Consider the following 24,116-nt stretch of genomic DNA (forward strand, 5'->3'; position numbering starts at 1 on the left):
AAACTGAATTTTATATGAATAATTATACACATACTAAGTGAGAAAATATTATACAAATGAGCAAGAAAAACAGAAGGATTAAGGTTTTAAGGTTTAAAAAAGTCATGAAAATGAAAAAAAAAATAGTTATAAAAATATTTAAATTAGGGATATAGAAGCGAGTATGAATAAAAAAAGAAAAAATTAAATGATAAAAAACTATATAAATGAATAAAAAATGAGACAAACAATTCAAATAAAGGAATTTATTTTAAAATATATTTTTTAAATATGTATTTCATAGGTTAAATATATTCTTGGTAATAAATTTACAGACTAAATTCACTGATAAAACATAATTTAAAAATATATACTAATTTCATTTTAAATATTAATATGAATTATGTTATATTATTTTTATCATTAATTTAATTACTTTTTTGGTAAACACAAATTTAATTAGTTAATAAAACAATTTCATTTTTATTTTTTTGTAAATTTTTGCTTTGGTAAATGAAACAAAACCTAAGTGAAAAGTTGGACCTCGAAGGATGGATCAATTGGGCTTTATAGTGAAAGAGAAAAGCCCAAGTGTACACAGTATATTATACCAACAAACAAAGGTTTTTCTTTAACAAATTCAGGACCCTAAAACTCCCTCGTAAATTTATTTTCTCTGTGGGGATGAAGCCTACTGAGGCAGAGGTAATACTGTTTCTGGGTTCATTCAATTAAAGCATATTTTTTTGGTTACATTAAGTTGATTTTGTATTGTTTTAACGTTTTGAGGAAAATGCTGATGATGCAAATGATGTTTGTGAACTTGTTGATCATGTAAAGGGATTTCATGATTTCATCTGAGGTTAACTATCTTTATGCTTTAGTTCCACCTTTTTTAAGGGAAAAGAAAAAGAAAAGGAAGTGAGAAAGAAAGTAATTTTAGTTTGGTACAAAGTGATGTGAATGGGTTCTAATGTTTTTGCATGGTTATGATGTTAGCTCTCTTTTGATTGTTGTGTTTACAGAGTTTTGTGAAAGAAGAAGAGAGGGTAGATGGAAAAGCCTTGGAAATGAGTTCAGAAAGTGGAGGAGAAGTGGATAAGGTGAGAGATAATTGTGGTATATAATATCAAATAATGAATGCTGAGTAAAAGCGTGCACCTTTACACTTTTTGTTTTTCACTTTGAATCCCTCTTATGTGTATGTTGGTTAAAATATTTTAAGAATAGCTTTTTTTGTATGCATGGTCTTTCTTCTTCTGCAAGGCATTTATGTAAGTGTTGAGAAATAGTTACTAGATTGGCAGTATTGGATTGGTACCCTGCGGTGGAGATCTATTTCACCATCACTACTACAAGCGTGGTGAAATGTTCTTGATTGTGCTCATTAACCGCATTACATGATCAAAATTCAAATACAAAGAGTTTTAATGGATATAGCTTTCCTCGAGTCCCTTTACCTTACCTTAGTGAAAGTTGGAATAGCGATGGAATGTAAATATTGGGTGCTAGCAAATCCCAATTCCCACATATGTTTTCTTCTTGTAACTAATGAAAATTAAATGTAGGCATCTGGTGAATCTCCAGTTTCTGATGATGAATGGGTATGCAAAAGCTCCAATGGTGGTTTCTCTTCTACGGCTTCAGGATGGCCTTCCTTTGACATCAAACCACCTTCACATGCTTATTCTCTATCAGCAGAAGAGCAGGCAACTGTAGCAGTGCTGCAGTTGCAGCACAATGCATTAGAAGCTTGCCAGAAGTTCTTAATTGGCAATGCTGGTTCTGATGGTGACAAAGATGACAATGAGGATGAGGATGAGGATGAAGATGAAGATGAAGATGAAGATGAAGATGGATCAGTAGATAATTATGATTCTAAAGAATGTGAGGAATATAAGTTCTTTGAAAGAGTGTTTGCAGAAGATGATGAGTTGAGGAGATATTATGAGAACAATCATAGGGAAGGGGATTTTTATTGTTTGGTTTGTGGAGGTATAGGGAAAAAGGTATGGAAGAGGTTTAAGGATTGTGTTGCATTAATTCAGCATTCCACTGCCATATTAAGGACAAGAAGGAGGCGAGCTCACCGGGCCTATGCACAGGTCATCTGCAAAGTTGTTGGTTGGGACATTGATCAATTACCAGCTATTGTGTTGAAGGATTTGGATCCCTCCTTGGCAGGTGCAAGGAAACTTTTGGTGAGGAATCTTAATTGATACATCTGTATTCTCTATTTTAAGTTTACAAAGACATTGTTAATGCTTACTAGGCTGAGTTGAATTTTACAGGTTGAGCCCAAAATTCCTGCTGCGGGTTGTGTTGATGATTCAAATGTAAATATCATAAGCTGAGATGTTTATATGCCCTTTGTAGTTTGGTTTGATTTTATATTTACTTTAATATACACTGACTGGTTTAAGGTGTTTTCACAGGGTGAACCTGATAATTCTACTGATAATCATGTTGATGATTAGGATGTTCTTCAGGGAAGTGTAGGCAAAGTAAATAGCACTTGTAATGTGGTTTGTTGGGAAGCCCATATTGTTCTTCTAGATGATGTGGAGCCTTGTGATTATGACTTTGAGATAAGTTTATGACTTTGTTTTTAAATCTGCACTAGTGGATAATTTTATAAAACCTTAAATTACAAATCTCATGTATGCAAAATATCAGCCTAACTTGCAAGTTTACGCGGTGTTCCTTTTGTCAAAATTGTATAATGTTGTGTATATAATAGTCTCATTGAATATGGAGAATTGCAATGAGTTGTGTGTCGAAACTATTTGCTTGAAAATTTTGAAGATCAGTTATAAATCATTGATTTATTTGTTTAAACTTTAAAAAAGAAAAGTGATTTTAGGAATGTATAAAAAATGTGATTTTTATGTAAAGCAAAAGCTATTTATTTTTTGTTATAATTATAAAAAGTAATTTTACTTTGAATATTTTTTTACATGTATTTATTATTTTAAAAATATAAAAACTATCTAATGCTTTCTTTATTTATAATTAAGGGGATTTATACGTATAAAAGATACAAGAATTTAGAATTATTTTATTTATATTTTTTTCTCCCTAAATATGTCACATTACTCACTGAATAAAGAGGGACACCATATGGTTGTACAGCGGAAATCGTTCAAAGATAATTTTTGAAATAAAATATTTGCAATTTTAAGGTTAAATAAGAATACTTTTGTCTGGAGTTGTTCTTTGTCTTGTTCGTTACTTTTTCATCTATGACAAGTGATTATTTTGAAAACTTTCTTATCAACCTCTAAGAAAAACTGAAACTGGATATTTTTAGTATATTTAATAACTTTTTAAAATTACATTTTAACATGAAAGTTACAACTTATAGTATTAAAATAAATTCATATTTGAGTGAATTTAGCCTCGGATTTTTCTTAAAATCTTACCCAAATAGTTTAAAACATTTGAGAAGTGTTCTGTTTTATGTTTTTAAACAAATTTATAATGTATTTGTTTGGTTTTCGATTAACCGCCAGATCAGGTAGTTTCCGTTTAATTCACAATATTGTTCTGTTCGTAATCAGTCATCGATTGTTAAGTGAACTTTTTCCGTCAGTTTAAGTGCAGAAACAAAAAGTATGTGAGCTAGCTTTCAGAGGATCCATCATAAGAGGAAGGTACTCCAGAGTGTAGGAGAATGTACATGTAATACTATGTTAATACTCCATAGTTAATGTTAAGAAGTTTCCTATATCCTTTTATAAATATTTTTAATAATTCTTCTACCACTTTATAAAGCATGTATTAAATAAAAAAATTAGATACATTTATTATCTTAAATATATAAAAATTACTTGTATCTCTTTAATGATTAAAAAAATTTGCCTAAGCATAACAGATCAGAAATTTAAGAATTATTTTTTATATTAATGTTCTCTCCAATAAAGCAAAATTCTTGCTATCAGGTTCATGCATTGCTTAATATGCCATCAAATCAACTATTAAAAAGGCCTCCCATTTCTTTGATTCACCATCTTTCACGAGTGTTGACTTCATCTTGAACCAGATATTGAAAGAGCCAGAACTGGACAGTACAACTGCAGAGCTTTCCAATGTATGGTGGGATCATTAGTAGCCTTTGTTTCCACGAATCCTAGCTCTCATGTCAACCTGATAAGAATTGAAAAAATAAATAAACTAGCTGTTTAATTTTTAATATCACACTGAAGCTTATACATGATATTGCTAACACAAATCGATTCATCACTTTCCTTGCCAATGCTATACATTTCTACAATTGATTCACTCAGCCCTACTATTTGTATTATTTGCACATGTAGATGGCAAAATGTACCATCAAACAAATCTGAGTCAGATGTTTTGACTTATTTCAAACCAAGGGTATATAGTACTAGCCATGAAGACCCTATTAATAAAACTAAAAAGAGCTAAAAGGTTGTGAGCATTACTACTAATTAAAAAAAAAAATTCTTAAAAACAACCTGGTAGAATTTAATCCTGAATTAGAATAATGCCTGGTTGGTTGTTATTTTAACCAAGTGCAATAATCAAATGTAATAATCAGCATTCTTACCTAATCTAAAAATCTTAAGGTATGATCATAATGAATATGATTTAAACATCTCACGATCTTTCGTGCAGTCATGCAAGAGAATAACTAAATTAACCACTTATTCAATAAAGTATTGAATAATAGGTTTTTACCATCAATTAGACCATAAAACTTTTTAAAATAAGTCGAAAAAAGAGCTTATTTTTTATAAGCTGGATGAATAAGTTTATGGAAATAAGTTTAAAAGAGCTTATGAGTCATAAGCTAACTATAAGTTTTTTCAAACACACCCTAAATCTAAATTAACTTAGCATATGTAAATTAAAAAGATACAATCGAAACAATATCATATAGATTGACATTACCAGCTTAACTATCAGACTATTTCAAGCTTTTCAACAATTATACAGTCACGTAAAATGCCCATGTTGACAACTACTCAAAACAACCATACTTGAGGGAACATAAACGTGAAAAGAACAAGTTTTAAAGAGGATTTCAGCAAATTGCCTTTCCCACCAGAGAGAAAAACTATCATCCTTCTGTAACCATTCCATTGTCTTCCTCTATTTTGAAAGCTAATGCAAGAATGAAATTCCATAAATGATAAAAAAATCCATTACCCTGTCTCTTGCCCCAAGTTCAATGTATTTAATTTTAATTCACTCTACCTTGTGGACCTAAATAATTATTTAATCCTATCACTTTGAATGTTTTTCCAAATCCCTATGGCCTAGATTAACTTGCCTTTCCCAACTTTTCAATTCCATACTTGCAACCATATATCAATTACCAACGTCTCTTTATGCACTATTCTATGGTACTATAGTTTACAAATAAGCAACCATACAATTTGGCTGAACTCCATTTACATATTGCAAAGAAAATTAGAAGCGAAAAAAAAATGATAATGGCAATGCCCAATCATGAAAAATACTCAACATTCATTCAAAATTTGCCAACTTCAACTCATATATTCAAGCTAAAAGTAAATGCTGGCGCTAGCAGTAAACCAATAGCATAGAAAACGAATAGCCCAAAAGCATTTGAAATCACATAAAAGGTAGCATGATAAAGTGAAAAGATAAACACTTGCCTGGCCTCTCTTGCAATTGAAATAGGTTTCCCTTAGTCCCACACACTCACTGGGTATTGATGGAGTCTTCTCCCCAGCACATTCCCTATATGATCTCTTCTCAACCTATTCATCATCACAATACTCAAATTAAAAATTGCAGAAATCACACTCAAAAAAGCAATTTTTTTAATCATTCAAACCGAACCTTGACACAATCAGATTCACTGAGACACTTGACTAGCTCCATGGCCAACCCTTTGCAAGACTTGGACATCGTCCCTCACCTCACGTCTCTCTCACCTCTCTTAAACATAAAAAAAACACCATATCTATATCAATTAACAGATAAAAACATAAAAGTTTGGATCTTGAGAATAAAAAGGGAAAAGGGTTTTACCTTGTAGCACCTATTTTTTCTCACAGAAAGGTATGAACTTTCCTCCATCTTCATTTCTAAGGATAGGTTCCAGAAGAAACCCAGATGGTTTTTTCAGGGTTATTTTCGGAGTCTTTTTTGGGTCCAAATTAGGCCTTTCGGAAAAAGGACATTTGCAAAGTTTAACCCAGCCCAGAGTCATTCATCACTATGTATTAAGAATGAAGAGGGCTTTGACCAAAAAATAATAATGAAAAGGGCCACAGGCCCACACCCACTTTAGGAATGAAAATCATATATACTTCTTTTCTTTTCAAAAATCATTAATTGACACTCATAAGACTTACTAGTTAGGAATAAGATTTTTATCTATTAAATGACTTCTGGTTTGGATATTATCTTTACAAGTACTCATGCTTATCTTTACAAGTATTCTTCAAACACTCGTTAAGGAATCGAAAAGCATACACAAGATAATTTAAAATGTTACTAGAGGCAACTCGAAATGTTCGGGCATTTGCTGTCGACAGTAAGAAACATAATGTTAAAAGAGCTTTGCTCAAGCACTTTACTTATTATTTATGTATTTCTGTAATCCATCCCATTAACAAATTAAACAAGTTTTAGAACTGTTTTATTTTATTTCGTTCATCTATTTCTTCCCAATTGCCCTATCTTTTAGTGGGGTATATATGCACTATGCAATGATCTTATTATTGCCATGCCACTTGTCATTTGAAAAGTTGGCCATGATGAAAAATGTAGTGAAACTTAACCTGAGTTACTGAGTACACCAACAAAATGGAGAAAATGTAAATGAAAGAAGTGAAGACGCGAGTGGAAGAAGAGAACTTCCAGGAAGACAAATAATAAACTAGAACGATTTTTATGTGTCATCCTGATTATTACTTTCTAAAGGCTCATTTGGTGAATATGATTTTAAAAAAAACATAATAAGATGATTCTTCTTAAATTATCGTATTTTCAATATTTGTTTAATCAGTATGATACGATAAATCAATCCTACAGGCTTATTATATCCTACAACATGCATGAAGTAGTTTATTTTTCATAATTCATAGTGTGCAGCTGTTATAAAACAATTAATTTCTGCACCTAGTTCTGTCTGATAGTAGTATCTATAGGAAGAATTTAGCTTTGATACTAAAATATTTTGATGCAAATTGTAGCTAGATGGGTTCAGTGCTCATGGTTTTTCTCTAGAACCAGTGATGCATATCAAAATATCAAACAGAACATCATGATATCATTGTCCAATATTTGTACATGGTCCTTGCAGTACACACAAACTTCAACTGAAGAATATTTAGAGCATCTAAGGTACCATGTGCTGGATGAGTCATGGGAATTCAATTTATTTCTTGGTTCTATGTCTATAGCATCTGATTCCTAGCTTTTTGAGAGAATTTTCTATATGGTTGTTACCATTATATTTGGAATCTAAACACTTATGCAACTGCTAACTGTAATCAAAGATGTATGGTTACCACGTGATTTGAAGAAAGCCTTTTTTGTAGGCTCAGGTCTGTCTCACGTGAGACACTTTTTTCTTTTGCAGTTCTAAGCTAAGATTTGTTATTTCTTTTATACATATATTTTTTATGGGAATATTACTTTGTGGTTCCTTTCTTTTCAAAAATCCTGAAATTCAGATTTATATTTAAGACTCACTTTTTATGTTTTTTACTTATTACCTTTTTACTTCCATTTTATTATTCTTATTTTAAATTTATTAAAAAATATTTAAATTTTTATAAAATTTTGATATTTTAATTTTTACGCTCAGGTGCCAATCCACCCACCTAGACCCTTAGTTAAACACGTCACATATTTTTTAATCCATACCTATAAATTTATGAACTTTTAAACCCATATATCTACTTCTAATTATGAGCTGAAATTTTGCTTAGTAGGTAAAGTGCTTTGCATAATTAGGGGAATCACTAGATAAAGTTGAAAAGATTTTCGAATTAATGATGGCAAAATATATATAAATAAATCATGTGTTGATACAAAATAGAAAAAGCTTGAACCAAACAATTGTACTTGATTGATGGGTTCGGTCCACCAGCAAACATGCTCGACCCAAAAAAAGATCAGTGTCCCTCATTTTTTGGATAACATGGATTGTTTAATTTGGAGCCAAATTGGACTTTTCTGTTTGGCCCATGTTAATACGCGTTTAGTTGGGTAGTATGTGGGTTTGCTTTTTTTAAAATAAAAATATTTTACAAGTTTAAATTACAATTGATATTTTAAAAATTAGTTTAGTCTATAAACAATGAAGCTGTTGATTCAAGATTGGATTGGTTCAACTGATTTGCAAAAGAAATAATTATTTATTATTTGAGGAAAATATACATGTGTACAAACTAACTGAAGTTTTAAAGCAACAATGTGACAAACATAAGGCTCAGTTTTCCGAATTTGCGTAGCAAACTGTTAATTTCACAAAATTAAATATTAACCATTTATGTTTGTTAGAGTCAACATTAAGAGAAAGAAAAACACAAGGTTTGTTTTCTCGTTTGATCTTGTTTATTTCAAAACCTAGTGTGTTCAACCAAAAAGAAAAGCCTGTAGTGGTATTTTTAGCAGCTTTTAACTCGTTTTTATTAATACAAATAGACCAAAAGATGTCCCAACCCAAGGTAGGCTTCATACTTACAAAGAACTTATAGTTAAGAATGAAAGAAAATTAATTGAAGTAATTAATTCTTCACGTATTTCAAATTCCTTAAAATTTTGATATGGAAAATCCAAAAACTACCTTAATTATTAAAGATATCGTTATATAAAATTTTGTTAACTATAACATATGTAGACACGCATATGCTCAGAGAATCATTCAAAATGAAGAAACATTATTCGAAAATAAATAAATGTTAATGACAAAAGATGAACTAACTGATAAAATAAGGTCACCAACCGTGGCAGTACAATTTCCTTGCCATCAAATCAGCAGACACAAAATTTCCGAGTAGCTAAGAAATTGAATCCGACAAAATATCTGCTTGTAAATGTCATTTCTTGCCTCTCGTTTATGAGATATTTTGCAAAGTGCCTTTGTTTCATCAATGGAATCACCCTTGAATTTAAAGGGTGGGACCTCAGCTTTCAATCCCTTTTCACATAAGCAAGGGAATGGCCCCAATAGAAAAAGGTTTTCAGAACTGAATAAATCGAACATGGACGATTCACACATCATTTATACCATAACTAAGCCATTATACCTGCCATTCATAAAGCATCTGATGCAGCTTTTGCTCTCAACATCATCAGAAACTTTCGTACAAAGTTATTCTGAAAAAAGAATTTACCGACTTCTGAGAAATTTTGGAAAATACTTCCCAAAATCAATCGAAATCAAATATGACTAGGACGCTCAATAGCATATATTATTAACTGATGCAAATGTTTATACAGTTGGTTAATATAAACAAAAATATATATTATTTACTAATCAAATTTTTAAACTTACATATAATAAGATTATGCAATGTAATAAAAGATTATAAAATTTAATACAATTTAATCCATTAATATTACAATTTTACAGAAAATTATTTATTAATTTCTTGTCATATGCAATATTTTACCTATTAAAAAAATCAATTTTTTTATCCCAAAAAAAAATCGTTTACTAATCACTAGTTTAGGCTATACAACATTTATGTGTTTGAATATTTCTCCCACATCATGGCCCATGTTTTGTTAATATAAGTCAATAACTTTCTGGTCCAGAACAACCTACAAACAATTCAACCTTTTTGCTGGACCAGAATAATCCACACCCGAGCAGAAGGGACAGGATACCAAGAGCAGGAAAAATAGCATGATAATAATTTAATACAACGTGCATTTCATTTGTGTGACATTTATCTGTCAACTGAAATTAAATATTGATATGCCACCCTCTTTTTCTTAGTCTAACCTGTTTCACCAGAAAAATAGAATGACAAACTAAATAGGTGGCCTTTACAATCACAAGAAACCGAGCTTAGAAAAATATGTGCACGCTAACGTGAATTAAAATAAAATCAAAACGGATCATCAATGGCGGGGAGAGACCAATATATTTGATTATGGAAGATGTCATGTCCTATTAATATTATAACATTTACAACAAGCTTCTTCCTTCAATCAAATTGTAGACTCAAAGCCGAGTAAAAAAAATAAGAAAAATAACTATTCACTTAAAACATCCATGGAATAAATAATAAGCATAGTGAAACCAAAATTATATTACTCACATGCAAGTTTAGTGCCAAAGCTAGTTAAGCAAATGGCAAAAGCCTGAAAGGCAGATAAGGGTTGTCTATAATCCATGGTAAAAGTATCATCCCCTACTTTACCAAATTGGAGGAGAACGGTTTCCTCATCTCCTTTTCCTCCTGGTTGGCTTTGGTCCACAGTTGCAACTAGCTGAAAGTTCTTCACTGAGGCAACTGTAACACGACCATGGAAGTTCAAGCACCAACATTGCAAATGCTCATGCCACCTTGGGGCTTTATTCTTCAAGATTGTGTAGCCAGATGCAGCGAGTTCTTTACCATGCATCTTATGGTTATCAAGAGACAAGCTGTCTGAACTTTCACCCGCTGATGAGACAGGAGACTTCAGGGAGCAAACCATCCTCCTTGGCCCTCTTGATTTCAAAAGGTTGAACTTGTAGGAGACTTGCCCCACCTCAAAGTTACCTGCAGGAACTTGTGGGCTTATCTGCTTGCTGGCGAACCGACGGCTTGCTCGGCCACTTGATGGTTTTGCACCACTATGGGGTGGCTGGCTGTCATAAATTGTGAAGTTGGTGCCAAGAAAATCCGAGCTGTGAAGAGATTGTTCAGCAACCAAGTTGTCATTGAATGATACTCAACAAGCAAAAGATTTTACTATATTATATATTCACATACATAGGCTTTCTTTATTGAAATTAAAAAAAAAATACTAACGTGAAAGCATCAAATATTTATGTCTAGATGAGACTAAGAGCATTTAAAGGATTAGGATACTAATATCATTTAATTCATCTTCGTATATAAATGAAGGCAAACTAACTAGTAGTTTAATACAAGACAGACAAGCGGACTGTAAGGTACAATCATTTGCAATAGTTTCAATCTTCTAAAACCAATGAATTTGCTCCTATATCCTTTTCAGTGCAGTTCAGATATTAAAAACAACACTGCAATCAACCTATTTGCACCCCTGCTTGTTAAACAGAAGCAAATAGAACATTTTGCCTTTCTGCCACAACTGAAGGTGTGATTAGAGTGGTGATTTATTTTTATTTTCCTTCTAATGTTCATTGGGATTTTATTTTTCTTTTTGGGTTGAAGAGGGGGTTTGGCAGGAGACGGGCTGCAGTTCAGAGAGATTGCCGAGAAGCTTAATCATTTAAGCAAATGTAAAAAGTAAAGTTCATATGATACTTGCTTTTTGATACTTGTAGGCACAGCTTGGTAAAAGGAAAGCAGATGAACTGTAACTCATCTGACAACTTTGAGATTGAGCAGAAACAAAGTTCTAATTCTCACCAACACAACCACAAAAGATAAAATAAAAGGTTAAGTTTCACAGCAAATGCTTCTAAGCTAAAGCATTTAAAAAACATAGACCATATGTGTCTGTAATAAAAGGTGATGAGTAGCAAGATCTTGCAAATACTAGAACGTCTAGACCTCACCATTCAACTTAAGAAAGAACACAGAAGAAGCTTTTCCATTTATATGGAAAAAGAGATTTACCTTAACTTTCCGACATAAGCATTGCTTCCTTGGGATAAGTCATCAGCATCGAGTGAAATTATATACTCAGTGTGGGTACCACACCTGTATCTCCTAGCTGCTAGCAGAAACTTTCCTTTATCCGTAAAAGCTGGCAATGGGTAAGAGAGTAAAGCAGGAACAAATAAAATGAGACATGAATTTCCAGCACATCAAAGAAAATGTAAAAGAGAAATCATTCGTTGTGCAGTATCATCACAATTATATTCCTTATAATACTGAGAAAAATAATCCTCAGACAAGCATCATTTAAAAATTCAATCATTGCAACAATAAACTACTCTACAAATTAAATTATTCATTACAAAACCTCATAAATCATAGTATTTTTATTCTATTAATTAATATTTTAACAGTTCTGTAACTTTTGTTAGCATCTTAGATTTATGCAACTACAAATTAAAGGTTTAACTTTGAGAAAGGAAAATGTAATAAATGCTTCCTCTCCCAAAAAAGATCTTCCCCTTTTAGTAGCTTAAAATCAGCCCAAGGCTGATGTTAACAAAATTGATATTATAAAGTTTCACGGCTCTTTAAAGCAATTGAAGATTCCAAATTTCACCTACATCAAACACAATTTTACAGTAAATAATGTTGCTACCAGTAATTGGTCAATGCAACGAATTCTACAGCTCTATTTAATTTCAATGTGACAATCCCAGGACTACTACAAATATAAATACATTATATTACACATAAATTGAAAAGGAAAAAGCACGAAATAAAGCTAACCAATTGCTGTCCTGCATCTCAATCAATCATATCCTATGGACCTCTAAACATAGGTCTACTCAAGCAATGTCGCATATAAATAGAAAAGAACATTGATTTCAACACCTGTATATTTTTATGAAATGAATTATTTACCCAATCAACAAAATAAGAATCATTTGAAGTTATTTCTCATGAGCAAAACTAACACACTCTAAACAAACATTAAGAAATTTAAGATGCTGCAAGATCAAGGTGGAATTAAGCAATTATGAACACCATGTTTTTTATTGCAAAATAATATATCTATGTCCCAACATATTGGAATCTGTATTCAAGCTGTTTTAAATAACAACTTCTCTTTTATTACTAACAGTCCCATCCTGAGAAACGAAGCTTCCAAGCGATTTCAAATTTGCATATTTCCCACACTACACTTCCACAATCACACCAAGAGTCATAGATCCTTCCACTTCTATCTTTGAAAAACATCTCCAATTATTGTTCCTAAACATAACATACTATTGAAATAATTTCACTCCTTTTTGTTTCTCTTTTCATATTTTGGGTAATCAAACTACTTAAGATGCATAAATTGCACAAGAGTCTATAGTTGACTAAAGCAAATCATCTTGGACTTAGTCTGGTCGACCAGGTAGCTAGAGTCATGCAGTTTGACATATATTTTCTGTTTGCATTTATAAATATAAATAAAAGTCACATTCAATGTTCACAAATTACAAGGCCCTTAATACTTTTGGGGTTTTGAAGCACGAAAAGTAAAGCTTGTTTAGTCAAACAAGAACAGCTTGGTTATACACTTGATGAATAAGATCGAGCCCAGATCTAGTCTATACACATACATCATTAGACTTTGTATAGTCAACGCTCTACCCATAGGAAGAGCCAAAGAGCATGGAAGATTATTCAACGGCAGCCATAATTCATTTTCATCCAACTCTAGACTAGAAACAAGTAATAAACATCTTTTACCAATACAATACTTACTTACATGGTGTAAGGGCAAGATATAGATAAAAAGTTGAGGTCTTTTTGTTCCGCCTTATAAGACATTGATGGGGAATGTCACGTGGTCCTGGCTGCAAATCATCAAAACATAACAAGATTGTGAAATTCCAAGCCTCCTATATTCCCTTATTCAATACAAAATAAACAATTAATATCCATGAATAGAAAAAAAATGCTCATCAAAATTATCACAAAAGCGTTACACAAAAAAACACCCATCACAAGTCACAACAAAATCACTAATCATTCATATCGCTGAGAAAATATCACATACAAGTGTCAGGCAGGGGCAATAGTGCAAAAATACTTTATGCAAACTAGCAATCTTTATCTGCTAAAATTTAGATGAAACTCCATCCACCTATTTGGACACTGCAAACACGATCACATCTGAAAAACTCCCTCACAAAATGGACCCCTATTTCCAATTCTTCCATATTTTCCATTACATCCAGATAAATATTGCGATTAACTGATCACACGCACTGATCCAGAAACCTTAATTACCGTACTTATCATTTTAACATTCATTTATATTAAATTAAACTAATCCAGTTTCCCAAGCACCAATAGTGCACCAATCCAACTATCGGCCACTACCTAAATCACAATCGATCCCCACAACAAATTGTAACTTGTAATTCACCACTCACCAATATACGATTTACTACCTAAATTACACCATTCAATCATCTCATGAACAACCAAAATTTCAATCCTACAAACGTTTTAAAACAAACAAACTTAACAGATTAACCAGTGCTCCAATAACAAGTCAACAACAACAAAATCGTCAAAACAACTCACAAAATCTTCCACTTTTCTGTTCTAGGGTACATATTATTCAAACTACAGCATCAATCAAAAGGAAAGAAAAACAAAAATTAAAAAAAAATGCCACCCACAAACGAAAAACAAAAAACAACAAATTTTCGAAGAGAACCTGTTTGAGACAAGAAGGGAAAGTGATTTTGCCGTTGTGGGAAGGTGACCGAACGATCTCACGCGTCATTTCTCGCCACCGCTTACACACGCACGCGCAAGCGACGACGTTTTGGCGGTGCGGCCACTGCTCCTCGGCGGCGTCAACTCGCCGTATGATCTCGCCGAGAATCTCCGGCAACATGCTCGACCACCCGTTGCCCTGCGCTGCATCCTCGCCGGCGGCGTCACGGCGGTCATCGGCGGCGTCAATTACCGGCGGCTCCTTGAACGATCTGGAGAATTTGCGAGAGCGAAAGACCTTCCTCAGCGACATGGTTAACGATGATGGGCGCGTGAGTTAGGGCTCATAAGAGGTAGAGAGAGAAATGAACATGGAAGGAGGAGAGAGAGAGAAATAGAGTGTGTTTTGTTTTACAGAGAGAAAGTTAACGAGTGAGAGAAAAAGGTAGGGTGACGGGGGAATGGTAAAGTGACGCGCGGGTGAGGGAAGGGTTAGAGGGTGCGTTGGATGACAGGCGGGGGACGCTAACGAGAGTGGGTTGAAAAGTGCTGGTGTGTGCCTGTGGTTGATTTGATCGAATTGAATGTAGTTGTGATTTGACTTAGTCTACGCTGTATTTCCCCTTTTTTTCTTTTCTTTGTGTTTTTGACTTGGGATACAACTTTTCCTCTTCCTCTAATTACCATTTACCACTTTTTTTCCTTTTATAAATTTCTTTTCATTTTACTCTGTTTTTTCTTCTTTTTGTCTTTTTTTTTCAAACACTTGTAGCCTGTTTCTATTTATATCCACTTATTTTTCATAAGTTGTTTTAAATATCATTTTCAATCATTTTTTAAATAAATAAAATAAACCTTCTTTGATCAGATATTTTTATATTTAATATATTAAAACAATAAATCATATATATTATGATGTTTTGTAGAGAAAAATAAAGAGTTTGTTTCATATTTTTCATAATTTTATGAACTTTTAGTATTATTTTATTATTTTATAATTTCTTACATATACTTTTTGAATTGATAAAGTTATAAATATTTATTTCACACATAATTACTCAAATTTTCAACATTAAAAGAGTCCAAAATAAGAGTTAGATATTGTTGCAATTAGAAAATACATAATAAAAAAATTATAATATCTTTTATCTTTTTTTTTAACATGAAATTCGAATAAATAATTTCACTTTAACACAGCAATCTTATCTCATGTTTATTTATAGCTGAATCTCTAATGAAATAAAATTTACATTAATAAAAAATTAAATAAAATTATAAGATAAATTTAATATATCTACTAGTTAAATAAATATTTAAAGTAAGATGAAAAAATATTCAATCTAGTTTTCTTATTTTATTTACCAATTAAACTTAAATGTTTTTTAATAAAGTATCAATATTTTGAATTTAAACAATATCACCACATCAAATAAATATTTGATAAATGTGCTAGAATCAACGACAACTAAGTAAAGTTTGTTACATAAATTACATGAAATCATTGCATTTAGTTAAAAATTAAAGTTTTAAAAATTTAATTAATTAAAAAGTCTCTTTTAATAATTTTTGTCTAAGATTCTATTGGGTGTTTCTCAACTTTTCTCTTTGTTAAATTAAGAATTATGCAATTCACTCTTTTTATTAGTATTTTTTTAGATTTTCAGTCATTTTTTATTATATATTTTAATATTTTTTATGTACCATTATTTTATATTTTTTTATTTATCCACTCATATACTTAAATATTTTTATTTAAATCATTTTTAATTTTTTTTTAATATTATTTCGTTAAAGTCTAACATTTAGAGTTATAAAAGATGGTTAATTATATTATCATACGATAAAATTAAATTTATGATAAATATGCTAGAATCAAACGAAAGAAAATACAAAGATTATATTTTACACTGAAAACATAACATCTACGAATATAGAAGTAAAAAAGTTATAATATGTATTTAATTTTCATAAATTGATATATATTTATATTTATAGTTTTTACTATGTTTTAATAATAATAATAATAATATTATTGTTATTATTATTATTATTATTATTATTATTTCGTTAGAAATATATATACATGAGTCATAATTTAATAAGAATATTTATATAATAGTATTATAATTACAAATATTAAAATATAATAAAATACTTATATAAAATTTAAAATGTTAAATTTTTAAATATAAAAATTAATTCATACACAAGTGATAAGTATAAAATAGATATGGATTTTAATAAATTAAAATAATGCACTTATGTTTCACTAAAATGATGAACAAAAGAGAATGAACTGAATAAACATATGATTGTATTGATTTAGTTCTTTAACTTTTTCTTTTATTTTAATTTTTATAATATTAAATTTTTGTATTAATTATGTTTAATTATGTCAATCAAGTAGAAGAAAAAAAAGTAAAGGAAGAATAATAAATTAAAAAACTAACAAATAATAATTATAAACTCAACTACAATTAATAAAAATTATATATTTGATCAATATTTAAAAGATAAGATAAAAAAATAAATGAGATTAAAAGATTAATTTAAAATAAAATTTAAAAGACCAAAATTAATAAATAAATCACAATAAAAATTAAATAAAAAGACTGAATTACCAATTTTACGTTTAACATGTAAATATAGCAGCAAAACACCTTGTAAATGCTTGACAAGAAAAAAATACCTTTAACCTGAAACTCATCGTGCGTGTTTCTATACATTGCCCATTCTTCAAAGTAAATGCATATTTTATTTCGAAACTGAATGCATGTTTTAGTTTACAACATAAGTTTTGTTAATATTCATGTCAAATCAAAATACTATACAATTTTAATTGATATTATATTTAAAATTGATGCATATTAGTGAATTGAAGATAATTAAATCATTTGAGTCTAAGTTAAAGTGAACTAATTTGGATAAAAGTCTTTTATTGTGGACTCCCTAAGTAGAAATTAGCAAAACTATTGTCCTGCTAATTTTACTGTGGTCATGTATTTGATAAAGATATTTTTTTATTTTCTTAATTTCTTTAATTAAAATTATATTCATTCAATAAATATTAGAGCTAATGAAATTCTTATAAATTATTAATAAAACTGATTTTTATTAAATACAACAATTTATGCTATTACTAAAATTAAAATTTTTAAACACTTTTATATTTGTAACTGATAGAAATAAAAATAGGTTGGATTAGGATAAGCTTTACATAAATAAACTGATTTATTTAATTTTTTTAAAGTTTAAGTCTAACATATTATTTATCATAAATTTTTTGTTAAAGTTTAACTTAATTTTTTTAAAATTTTGTTTTAGTCTATTAATATTTTTTAATAATATAATTCACAGTGAAAAAGAGTTATATATAATATAAATAAATGCATAAAAATATAATGGATGAAATGAAACACTCTTCAACTCTAAAAAAAATATTAAAAATTTTACTTTAAATTTTAATTTATTTAATATATTATGATATTATAATTTTTGTATAAAATTATTTAATATATTACTATAAAATTTATAAGTTTTAAATAGGTTATTTTAATAAGTTTAGTAAGTTTTTTTTAAGTTAAAGTTAATTAATTAAATTTTTTAAAATATTTAAATTAAACTTATTAATTAAATAGGCAGGACTTTAAAAAAGTTAAATTGTAGTATTTTATCTATTTCCATCCCTAATAATTTAATTTAATTTTTATTTTTCATAAAATATTTATTCTCATTAATCAATATTTAAGCTTCGTTTGTTTTCATTAAATTAAAATAACATGAATTAAATTTACCATGGGATTCAAATGATCAATTTCAATACATTTTCTTGATTCGGAAGTACTGAAATTTAGTTATGAAGTTGCTGCCACTTTCGTGAGACTTGTTTTCTCTTTTAAAAATTGTTTTCAGTTTTTAAAAATAAATTTATAATATAAATTTGTATTATAATTTATTTTTAAAAACTATTTTTAAAAAAGAAATCAAACATTCCTTTATTTTTTCATTTCTCATCCTTTCAACCGTGAGATCAAATGAAATGTAATAATAATGCAATTTTATTTAATTAACTAGCAAATAAAATTAATATTTCATAGCAAAAAAGTATAAAAACAATGATTTTTTATTAAAATAAAAAGTATAATAAAAAATGGAAAGATGTTTAAATAATTTTATTTTCTTAAGTATTATAAAAAAATTATATCATCTATTTATTTATTTCAATTATCTCTCCTACTTATCTAAAATATCGTTTTTATTTCTATTCATTCAAATAATACATCATTTTTATTTTATTTATTTTTATTTACATCTTTTATATTTTACTATTTTTTATTCCATTCAAACATCTTACTAAAATGGTTTTATTTTTTTTGTGTATGTATTGATTAATAATATTTTAATGAAATATTATTGAATTTTATCTTACAATACAATGATGTTGTAAGATTGATTAGGTTGGGTTTGTAGATTATTACAAGTTACCATACACCAAACTGAACAAATTAAGTTGACAAATGGCAAAGCTGCTACCTAAAACCATCATGCTAATGATTTCTTCATCGCAAGTGCAGTGTTAAGGCTTCTTTTATAAGACACGTCCTCATAATTTTAAAATTAAGCTAATTAAATAGTTTTGTATCAACGGGAGTTGTCAGTTTTTTTTTTTTTTTTTTTTTAAGCATCGGCAATTATGCATGCTCAAAAAAGATGGGCAAAGTACTGAACTTTTTTAAATTGCAATTTATTTATAAATTCAGACTTGAACGAATTTTTTTCAACAAAATTGGTTGAATATTTGATCCATTTTTTTTATTATTTTAAAATTTCCTTATTCACTCCAAACCCCGCATGGCACATCATTTCGTATTTTAAAATTTTTACATATTTATACTGCATTTTCTTTATAATACCCACTAAGAAAATGATTTAGTGTTTATTTAATTTAAAGTTGAGTATAATTAATGTTGAGTTGTTGAATGTGATTAAGATATGTATATAAATTAATTTAAATAATATTTTTTTATTAAAATTAGTGTTTTTATTAAAAATATAAAAATTAATTTTATCTTTAAAATAAATATACTATTAAAAAAAGCTTCTATCTACGTTTCGTCATAATCATATCCATCTTATCGCCTAAATGAGAAATTGTTTGAATTTTAAAAAAATCATATTAATTATATAAGTATTGTTAAAAAAATATTAAATGAAATGTTTAATATTTTTTTCAGAAATTTAAAATAATTGAAATTGAAATATTAAAAAAAGTACATAATTAACTTTTTAACTTTAAACATACACATTTGAATATGATATTATAGATGAGCATATTTTTTTGTAATTTTTTACACTAGATATTACATGTTATTTTACCAACAATTTTATTTTTTTTTACTATTTTATATCATAAGATAGAAAATTTGACATTCATAGAAGTACTAAATGTATTCTTTGCTTAACAATAGAAATTTAGTAGTAGAGTGAATCATTCTTGTTTAAGCTCTCATATTTTTAGGAATTATTAAACATATGCTTAATCTTCTCAATTTATTGTAAAATACTTATATAAGCCCCAATAAATTAATAAAGTTATTGAACTATTCATATGCAATTCTATGTATGTATTAGCTTAGTATCCAACAAATTCTTATGTTTATTTAAAAGAAGCCTTAGAGTGTAAGAGCCAAAACTATGAGTATGAGAGACATAACAGTTGAAGCAAACAATTTTGTATCAACCTTTATTCTCAAATTTGACGGGGATTATGATCATTGAAGTCTTCTCATAGATAATCTATTGAGATTGAAAGAATACTAGAACGTGGTTGAATCATGTTACAAAGAGTCAAAGGAAGTAGAATGCTTGCTAGCGGCGTAAAAGAAAGCATTAGATGAAATGAGGTTGAAGGATTTAAAGGCCAAGAACTTTCTCAAGCTATTAAGAAGTCTATTATGAAAATTATCACTCAGAAAGAGACCTTCAAGCAATAGTTGTGAGATTCAATGAAGGCCAAATATCAAGAAAATGTTAAGTGCAACATGCTCAACTTGAGAGAATTTGGACAACCTTTGAGTTATTAGAGATGAAGGTGGGAGAGACAATCACATTTTATGTTGCACGAGTCATGGTGGTGGCTAATGATATGAGAAATTGTGAAGAAAACATGACAAATACTAAAATCATTGAAAAAATAATGCAAATTCTCATAGAGAATTTTGACTATATTGTGTGTTCTATCAAAGAAGCAAAAGATACTAACAAGCTTATGGTTAATGCACTCTTAAGTTCTCTACTCGTTATTATTACGAAAAAAAAGAGGAGATAAGGGAGCTCTAAAGATTGCATATGAAGAGAAAACAAATAGAAGAGAATGAGGTTGTGAGGCAATGAAAGGTAATGGAGTTATAAGAGGAAGAGGCCGAGATAAATCATTCAACAAAGCAACCATCAAATGCTTTAAGTGTCATCAATTGGAATATTTTTAGTATGAGTATCCTAAATGGGAAAAGATAGCTCATCACACAAAACTATATGAAGAAGAAGAGCTATTGTTAATGATATATGTGAAAGAAAATAATGCAAAGTAGGAACATGTCTAGTTCCTTATAGTAGTTGTAGTAATCACATGACCGATAGCAAAAAGTAGTTTCACAAGACGGATGAAGGATTTTTCACATTCAGTAAAGCTAGGCAATGATACAAGCATGTTAGTACGTGGCAAAAGAGACATCAAAATAGAAGTGCAAAGAAAAATATAGGTAAGTGATGTGCTCTATATTCATGAGTTACACAATAATTTATTGACTGTTAGTCAATTACAAGAGAGGGGTGTAGTTATCTTGATTCAAAATGAAGAATGTTACATTTATCATTAAGTGCAGGGTCTTATTATATTCTCACCTATGTCAACAAATAGAATATTCTACGTCTTAGCATCTCTAGTATTATCATATTACTTGTAAGTAAATTCACATAAACTTGCTTATTTATGACACCAAAGGTATAACTATTTGAGTTACAAAGGGCTAAAACATTATATTTGGGAAGATGGTAAAAGGGTTGCCTCAATTTCGGTCTTCTAAAAAGATTTGCATTGATTGTCTAATAGAAAAGCAAAGTAAAGAATCAATGTTAAAGAAAAGTAATTGAAGAGCTTCTCAACATCTTGAATTGATACATGCAGACTTGTATAGTCCAATTTCACCTACCTCTAATAGTGAAAAAAGGTGTCTTCTCAGTTTCATTGATGATTTTAGTTGTAAAATGTGGATTTATTTCTTAAACAACAAGTTAAAAACCTTTGCCATGTTCAAGTGTTTCAAGAAACTTGTGGAGAATGAAACTAGCTTACTAATGTGTTGTTTGTGAACTATTCGGGGTGGAAAGTTCAATTCACATGAGTTCATCAAGTTTTGCAAGAAGAATGGAATTAAAAGGCAACTTAATGTGGCATATACACCCTAACAAAATAGGGTTACAGAATGTTGAAATAGAACAATTATAAACTTGGTAAGAAACATTCTTTCAAATTAAGATATTTTAAAGAATTTGTGGTTAGAAGCAGTTAATCAGTTGAAGTATGTATTAAATAATAGTCCTACTATTGTAATTAAAGGAGTCGCACCGAAGGAGAAGTAGAGTAGAATTAAGCTAAGAGTTGATCACTTCAAAAATTTTAGTTGCATAGACACTTTCATATCCTATATGCCAAAAGAATAAAACTTGATAATAAGAGTAAAAAATGTGTGTTCTTTGGTATAAGTGAAGAATCTAAGATCTATCATATGTATAATTCCATCATAAAAAAAATTGTTATTAACAGAAACGTAATTTTGAAGAAGAAGTAAGTTAGAATTAGGAAAGGAGTGCTAAAGATGTTAAACTTTGACATTCTTGTTTAGGAAGATGAATAAGGGAAAGAACAAGATTAAGTTACATTAGAAGAGGATAAAGTGATACTTGAGAAAGAGACGAACCAGCTGCAGGTTCAAATTCATGCTCAAGTAGTACAAGCTCAGTTACTCGAGTTGAAGAGTGAGAGCTTATTCTGGATGGAGAATGAAACAAATTGCCTATTGTTTGGATGCAGAGTAGAGATTACGTGAGTAGAGAAGGTCTTTCAGAATCATAAGATGAAATAAGAAAAATGGAAATGTTTATGAATAATGAAGATCTCATTAATTTTTATGAATTATGCAACATTTGAGATGAAGGAGTGCAATGAAGGTCGAGATTGATGCAATAGAAAGAAATTAAACATGGAAGCTCACAAGTCTACCTACAAGAGTGAAGAAGATCAAGGTCAAATGGGTTTTCAAATCAAAATTGAATGAGAAAGGTGAGATGTACAAGTGAAAAGCTTGATTGGTAGCCAAATGGTATAAGCAGCAGTTTGGTATTGATTATAGTGAAGTTTATGCACCCATGGTAAGATGCGATACAATTCAAAGCATCATAGTATTGTAACTCAAAAGAATTGGCACATATACCAGCTTGACGTGAAAAGTGTGTTCTTGCATGGGGAGTTAAGTGAAACTATGTATGTAGAGCAGCCATCAGGTCTTGTAAAGTTAGGGGAGGACAAGAAAGTTTATAAACTTAAGAAAATATAAAGTTATTTTCTTAAGGAGAGTTTTGAGAAGTGTGACCTTCAACATGCTCTATTCCTCAAAACTAAAAAAGGAGACGTATTAGTTTATATGTGAATGATCTTATTTTTATTAGAAACTATTAGAAGATGATGGTTCATTTTAAGGACTCAATAAAATATAAGTTTGATATGAGTGGTATATAAAAATTAAGGTATTTTTTTGGAGTAGAAATTTTGTAATGCAGTGAAGGAATTTACATTTCTCAAATGAAGTTTGCTAGAGAAGTACTTGAGAGGTTCAAAATGGAAAATTGTACTCTTCTATGTTATAAGTGTTATAATTTTTTGACAAGTTTATTCAAACTCAAGGTAGAAGTGTTATAATCTTTTGTGACAACAACTCTACTATCAAACTTTCAAAATATCTAATCTTTCATGGATAGAGTAAGCATATCGAAATTTAGTTCTATTTCTTACATAACCTCAACAATGATGACAAGATGATGCTAGAATATTGTGATTCATTTAATCAAATAGTATACATAATGACTAAAGCATTCAAGTTAGCTACATTCATGAGATTGAGGAAACTATTAAGAGTTTACAAAATTCTTAACTGACTATATCACAATCAAATTTAAGGAAAGATATGTTAAATAAAATTTATTACTAGTCAATTTAATTTATTATTTACTTTTAGTAAAATTTTGAATATTATAGACTTAGCTGTAGGTTAAATAATTATTGTTTAGTCCTCTAATTTTTAAGAATTGATAAACTAATATAAAAGTCTTACAAAGTTTTTATATAAATCATCTAGTGTTTATTTTCTATCCCATCTCATCTACTTTCTATTTTCTTTAAATTTAATCAGTCACATATAATTTTAATTTAGTCAAAATGTTGTACTTTACGACTTCTTTTTGTCTTATTTTTATCAAAGTTTTTTTTTCTTGGAAGTAATTTTATTTACATTAAAAAGAATTTTTTTATATGATAAATTTTTTATATAATTATAAAAAATAGTATTTTTGGGTGAATTACAAAAA

At 29.3% G+C, this 24,116-nt stretch overlaps 3 protein-coding genes across 4 annotated transcripts; 1 reads left to right on the forward strand and 2 right to left on the reverse strand.

The window, feature by feature from the left end:
• Window positions 1-628: 628 nt before the first annotated feature.
• On the forward strand, window positions 629-2,549 carry LOC113856261 (coiled-coil domain-containing protein 96). Of its 2 annotated transcripts, none has more exons than XM_027488007.1 (5): window positions 629-684; window positions 1,005-1,082; window positions 1,548-2,180; window positions 2,271-2,315; window positions 2,415-2,549. In XM_027488007.1, the coding sequence occupies exons 1-5, from the start codon at window positions 664-666 to the stop codon at window positions 2,454-2,456; spliced, it is 819 nt and encodes a 272-aa protein (XP_027343808.1). In that variant the 5' UTR covers window positions 629-663; the 3' UTR covers window positions 2,457-2,549. The 2 variants fall into 2 exon arrangements, with proteins under 2 accessions (XP_027343808.1, XP_027343810.1); XM_027488009.1 differs by having other exon boundaries at window positions 2,252-2,315; window positions 2,415-2,473.
• Window positions 2,550-3,972: 1,423 nt separating this feature from the next.
• LOC113856477 (mitochondrial protein pet191 homolog) lies at window positions 3,973-6,070 on the reverse strand. The gene is made up of 4 exons (XM_027488305.1): window positions 6,004-6,070; window positions 5,812-5,910; window positions 5,625-5,729; window positions 3,973-4,125 (listed from the first exon to the last, which is right to left on the reverse strand). The coding sequence occupies exons 2-4, from the start codon at window positions 5,878-5,880 to the stop codon at window positions 4,084-4,086; spliced, it is 216 nt and encodes a 71-aa protein (XP_027344106.1). The 5' UTR covers window positions 5,881-5,910; window positions 6,004-6,070; the 3' UTR covers window positions 3,973-4,083.
• Window positions 6,071-10,067: 3,997 nt separating this feature from the next.
• Window positions 10,068-14,908, reverse strand: LOC113854621 (tubby-like F-box protein 7). Its single transcript, XM_027485743.1, has 4 exons — window positions 14,473-14,908; window positions 13,513-13,600; window positions 11,751-11,880; window positions 10,068-10,831 (listed from the first exon to the last, which is right to left on the reverse strand). Exons 1-4 carry the CDS (start codon window positions 14,785-14,787, stop codon window positions 10,249-10,251), a joined length of 1,116 nt encoding a protein of 371 aa, XP_027341544.1. The 5' UTR covers window positions 14,788-14,908; the 3' UTR covers window positions 10,068-10,248.
• Window positions 14,909-24,116: the final 9,208 nt, after the last annotated feature.

Source organism: Abrus precatorius, unplaced genomic scaffold, assembly GCF_003935025.1.
Source record: "Abrus precatorius isolate BTA unplaced genomic scaffold, Abrus_2018 Scaffold11, whole genome shotgun sequence".
In the NCBI taxonomy this organism is placed as follows: domain Eukaryota; kingdom Viridiplantae; phylum Streptophyta; class Magnoliopsida; order Fabales; family Fabaceae; genus Abrus; species Abrus precatorius.

What these genes read in the sequence shown, in the direction of transcription:
- LOC113856261 (XM_027488007.1), top strand. Translation starts at nt 664, where the DNA reads ATGAAGCCTACTGAGGCAGAG. An exon ending in TGAAGCCTACTGAGGCAGAG is followed by an intron (nt 685 to 1,004) that starts GTAATACTGTTT and finishes TTGTGTTTACAG; the next exon opens with AGTTTTGTGAAAGAAGAAGA. An exon ending in GTGGAGGAGAAGTGGATAAG is followed by an intron (nt 1,083 to 1,547) that starts GTGAGAGATAAT and finishes AATTAAATGTAG; the next exon opens with GCATCTGGTGAATCTCCAGT.
- LOC113856477 (XM_027488305.1), bottom strand. Translation starts at nt 5,880, where the DNA reads ATGTCCAAGTCTTGCAAAGGGTTGGCCATGGAGCTAGTCAAGTGTCTC. An exon ending in GTGAATCTGATTGTGTCAAG is followed by an intron (nt 5,730 to 5,811) that starts GTTCGGTTTGAA and finishes GATGATGAATAG; the next exon opens with GTTGAGAAGAGATCATATAG. An exon ending in TCAATTGCAAGAGAGGCCAG is followed by an intron (nt 4,126 to 5,624) that starts GCAAGTGTTTAT and finishes AATTCTTATCAG; the next exon opens with GTTGACATGAGAGCTAGGAT.
- LOC113854621 (XM_027485743.1), bottom strand. Translation starts at nt 14,787, where the DNA reads ATGTCGCTGAGGAAGGTCTTTCGCTCTCGCAAATTCTCCAGATCGTTC. An exon ending in TCCCTTCTTGTCTCAAACAG is followed by an intron (nt 13,601 to 14,472) that starts GTTCTCTTCGAA and finishes GATGATTTGCAG; the next exon opens with CCAGGACCACGTGACATTCC. An exon ending in ATATCTTGCCCTTACACCAT is followed by an intron (nt 11,881 to 13,512) that starts GTAAGTAAGTAT and finishes ACCCATTGCCAG; the next exon opens with CTTTTACGGATAAAGGAAAG.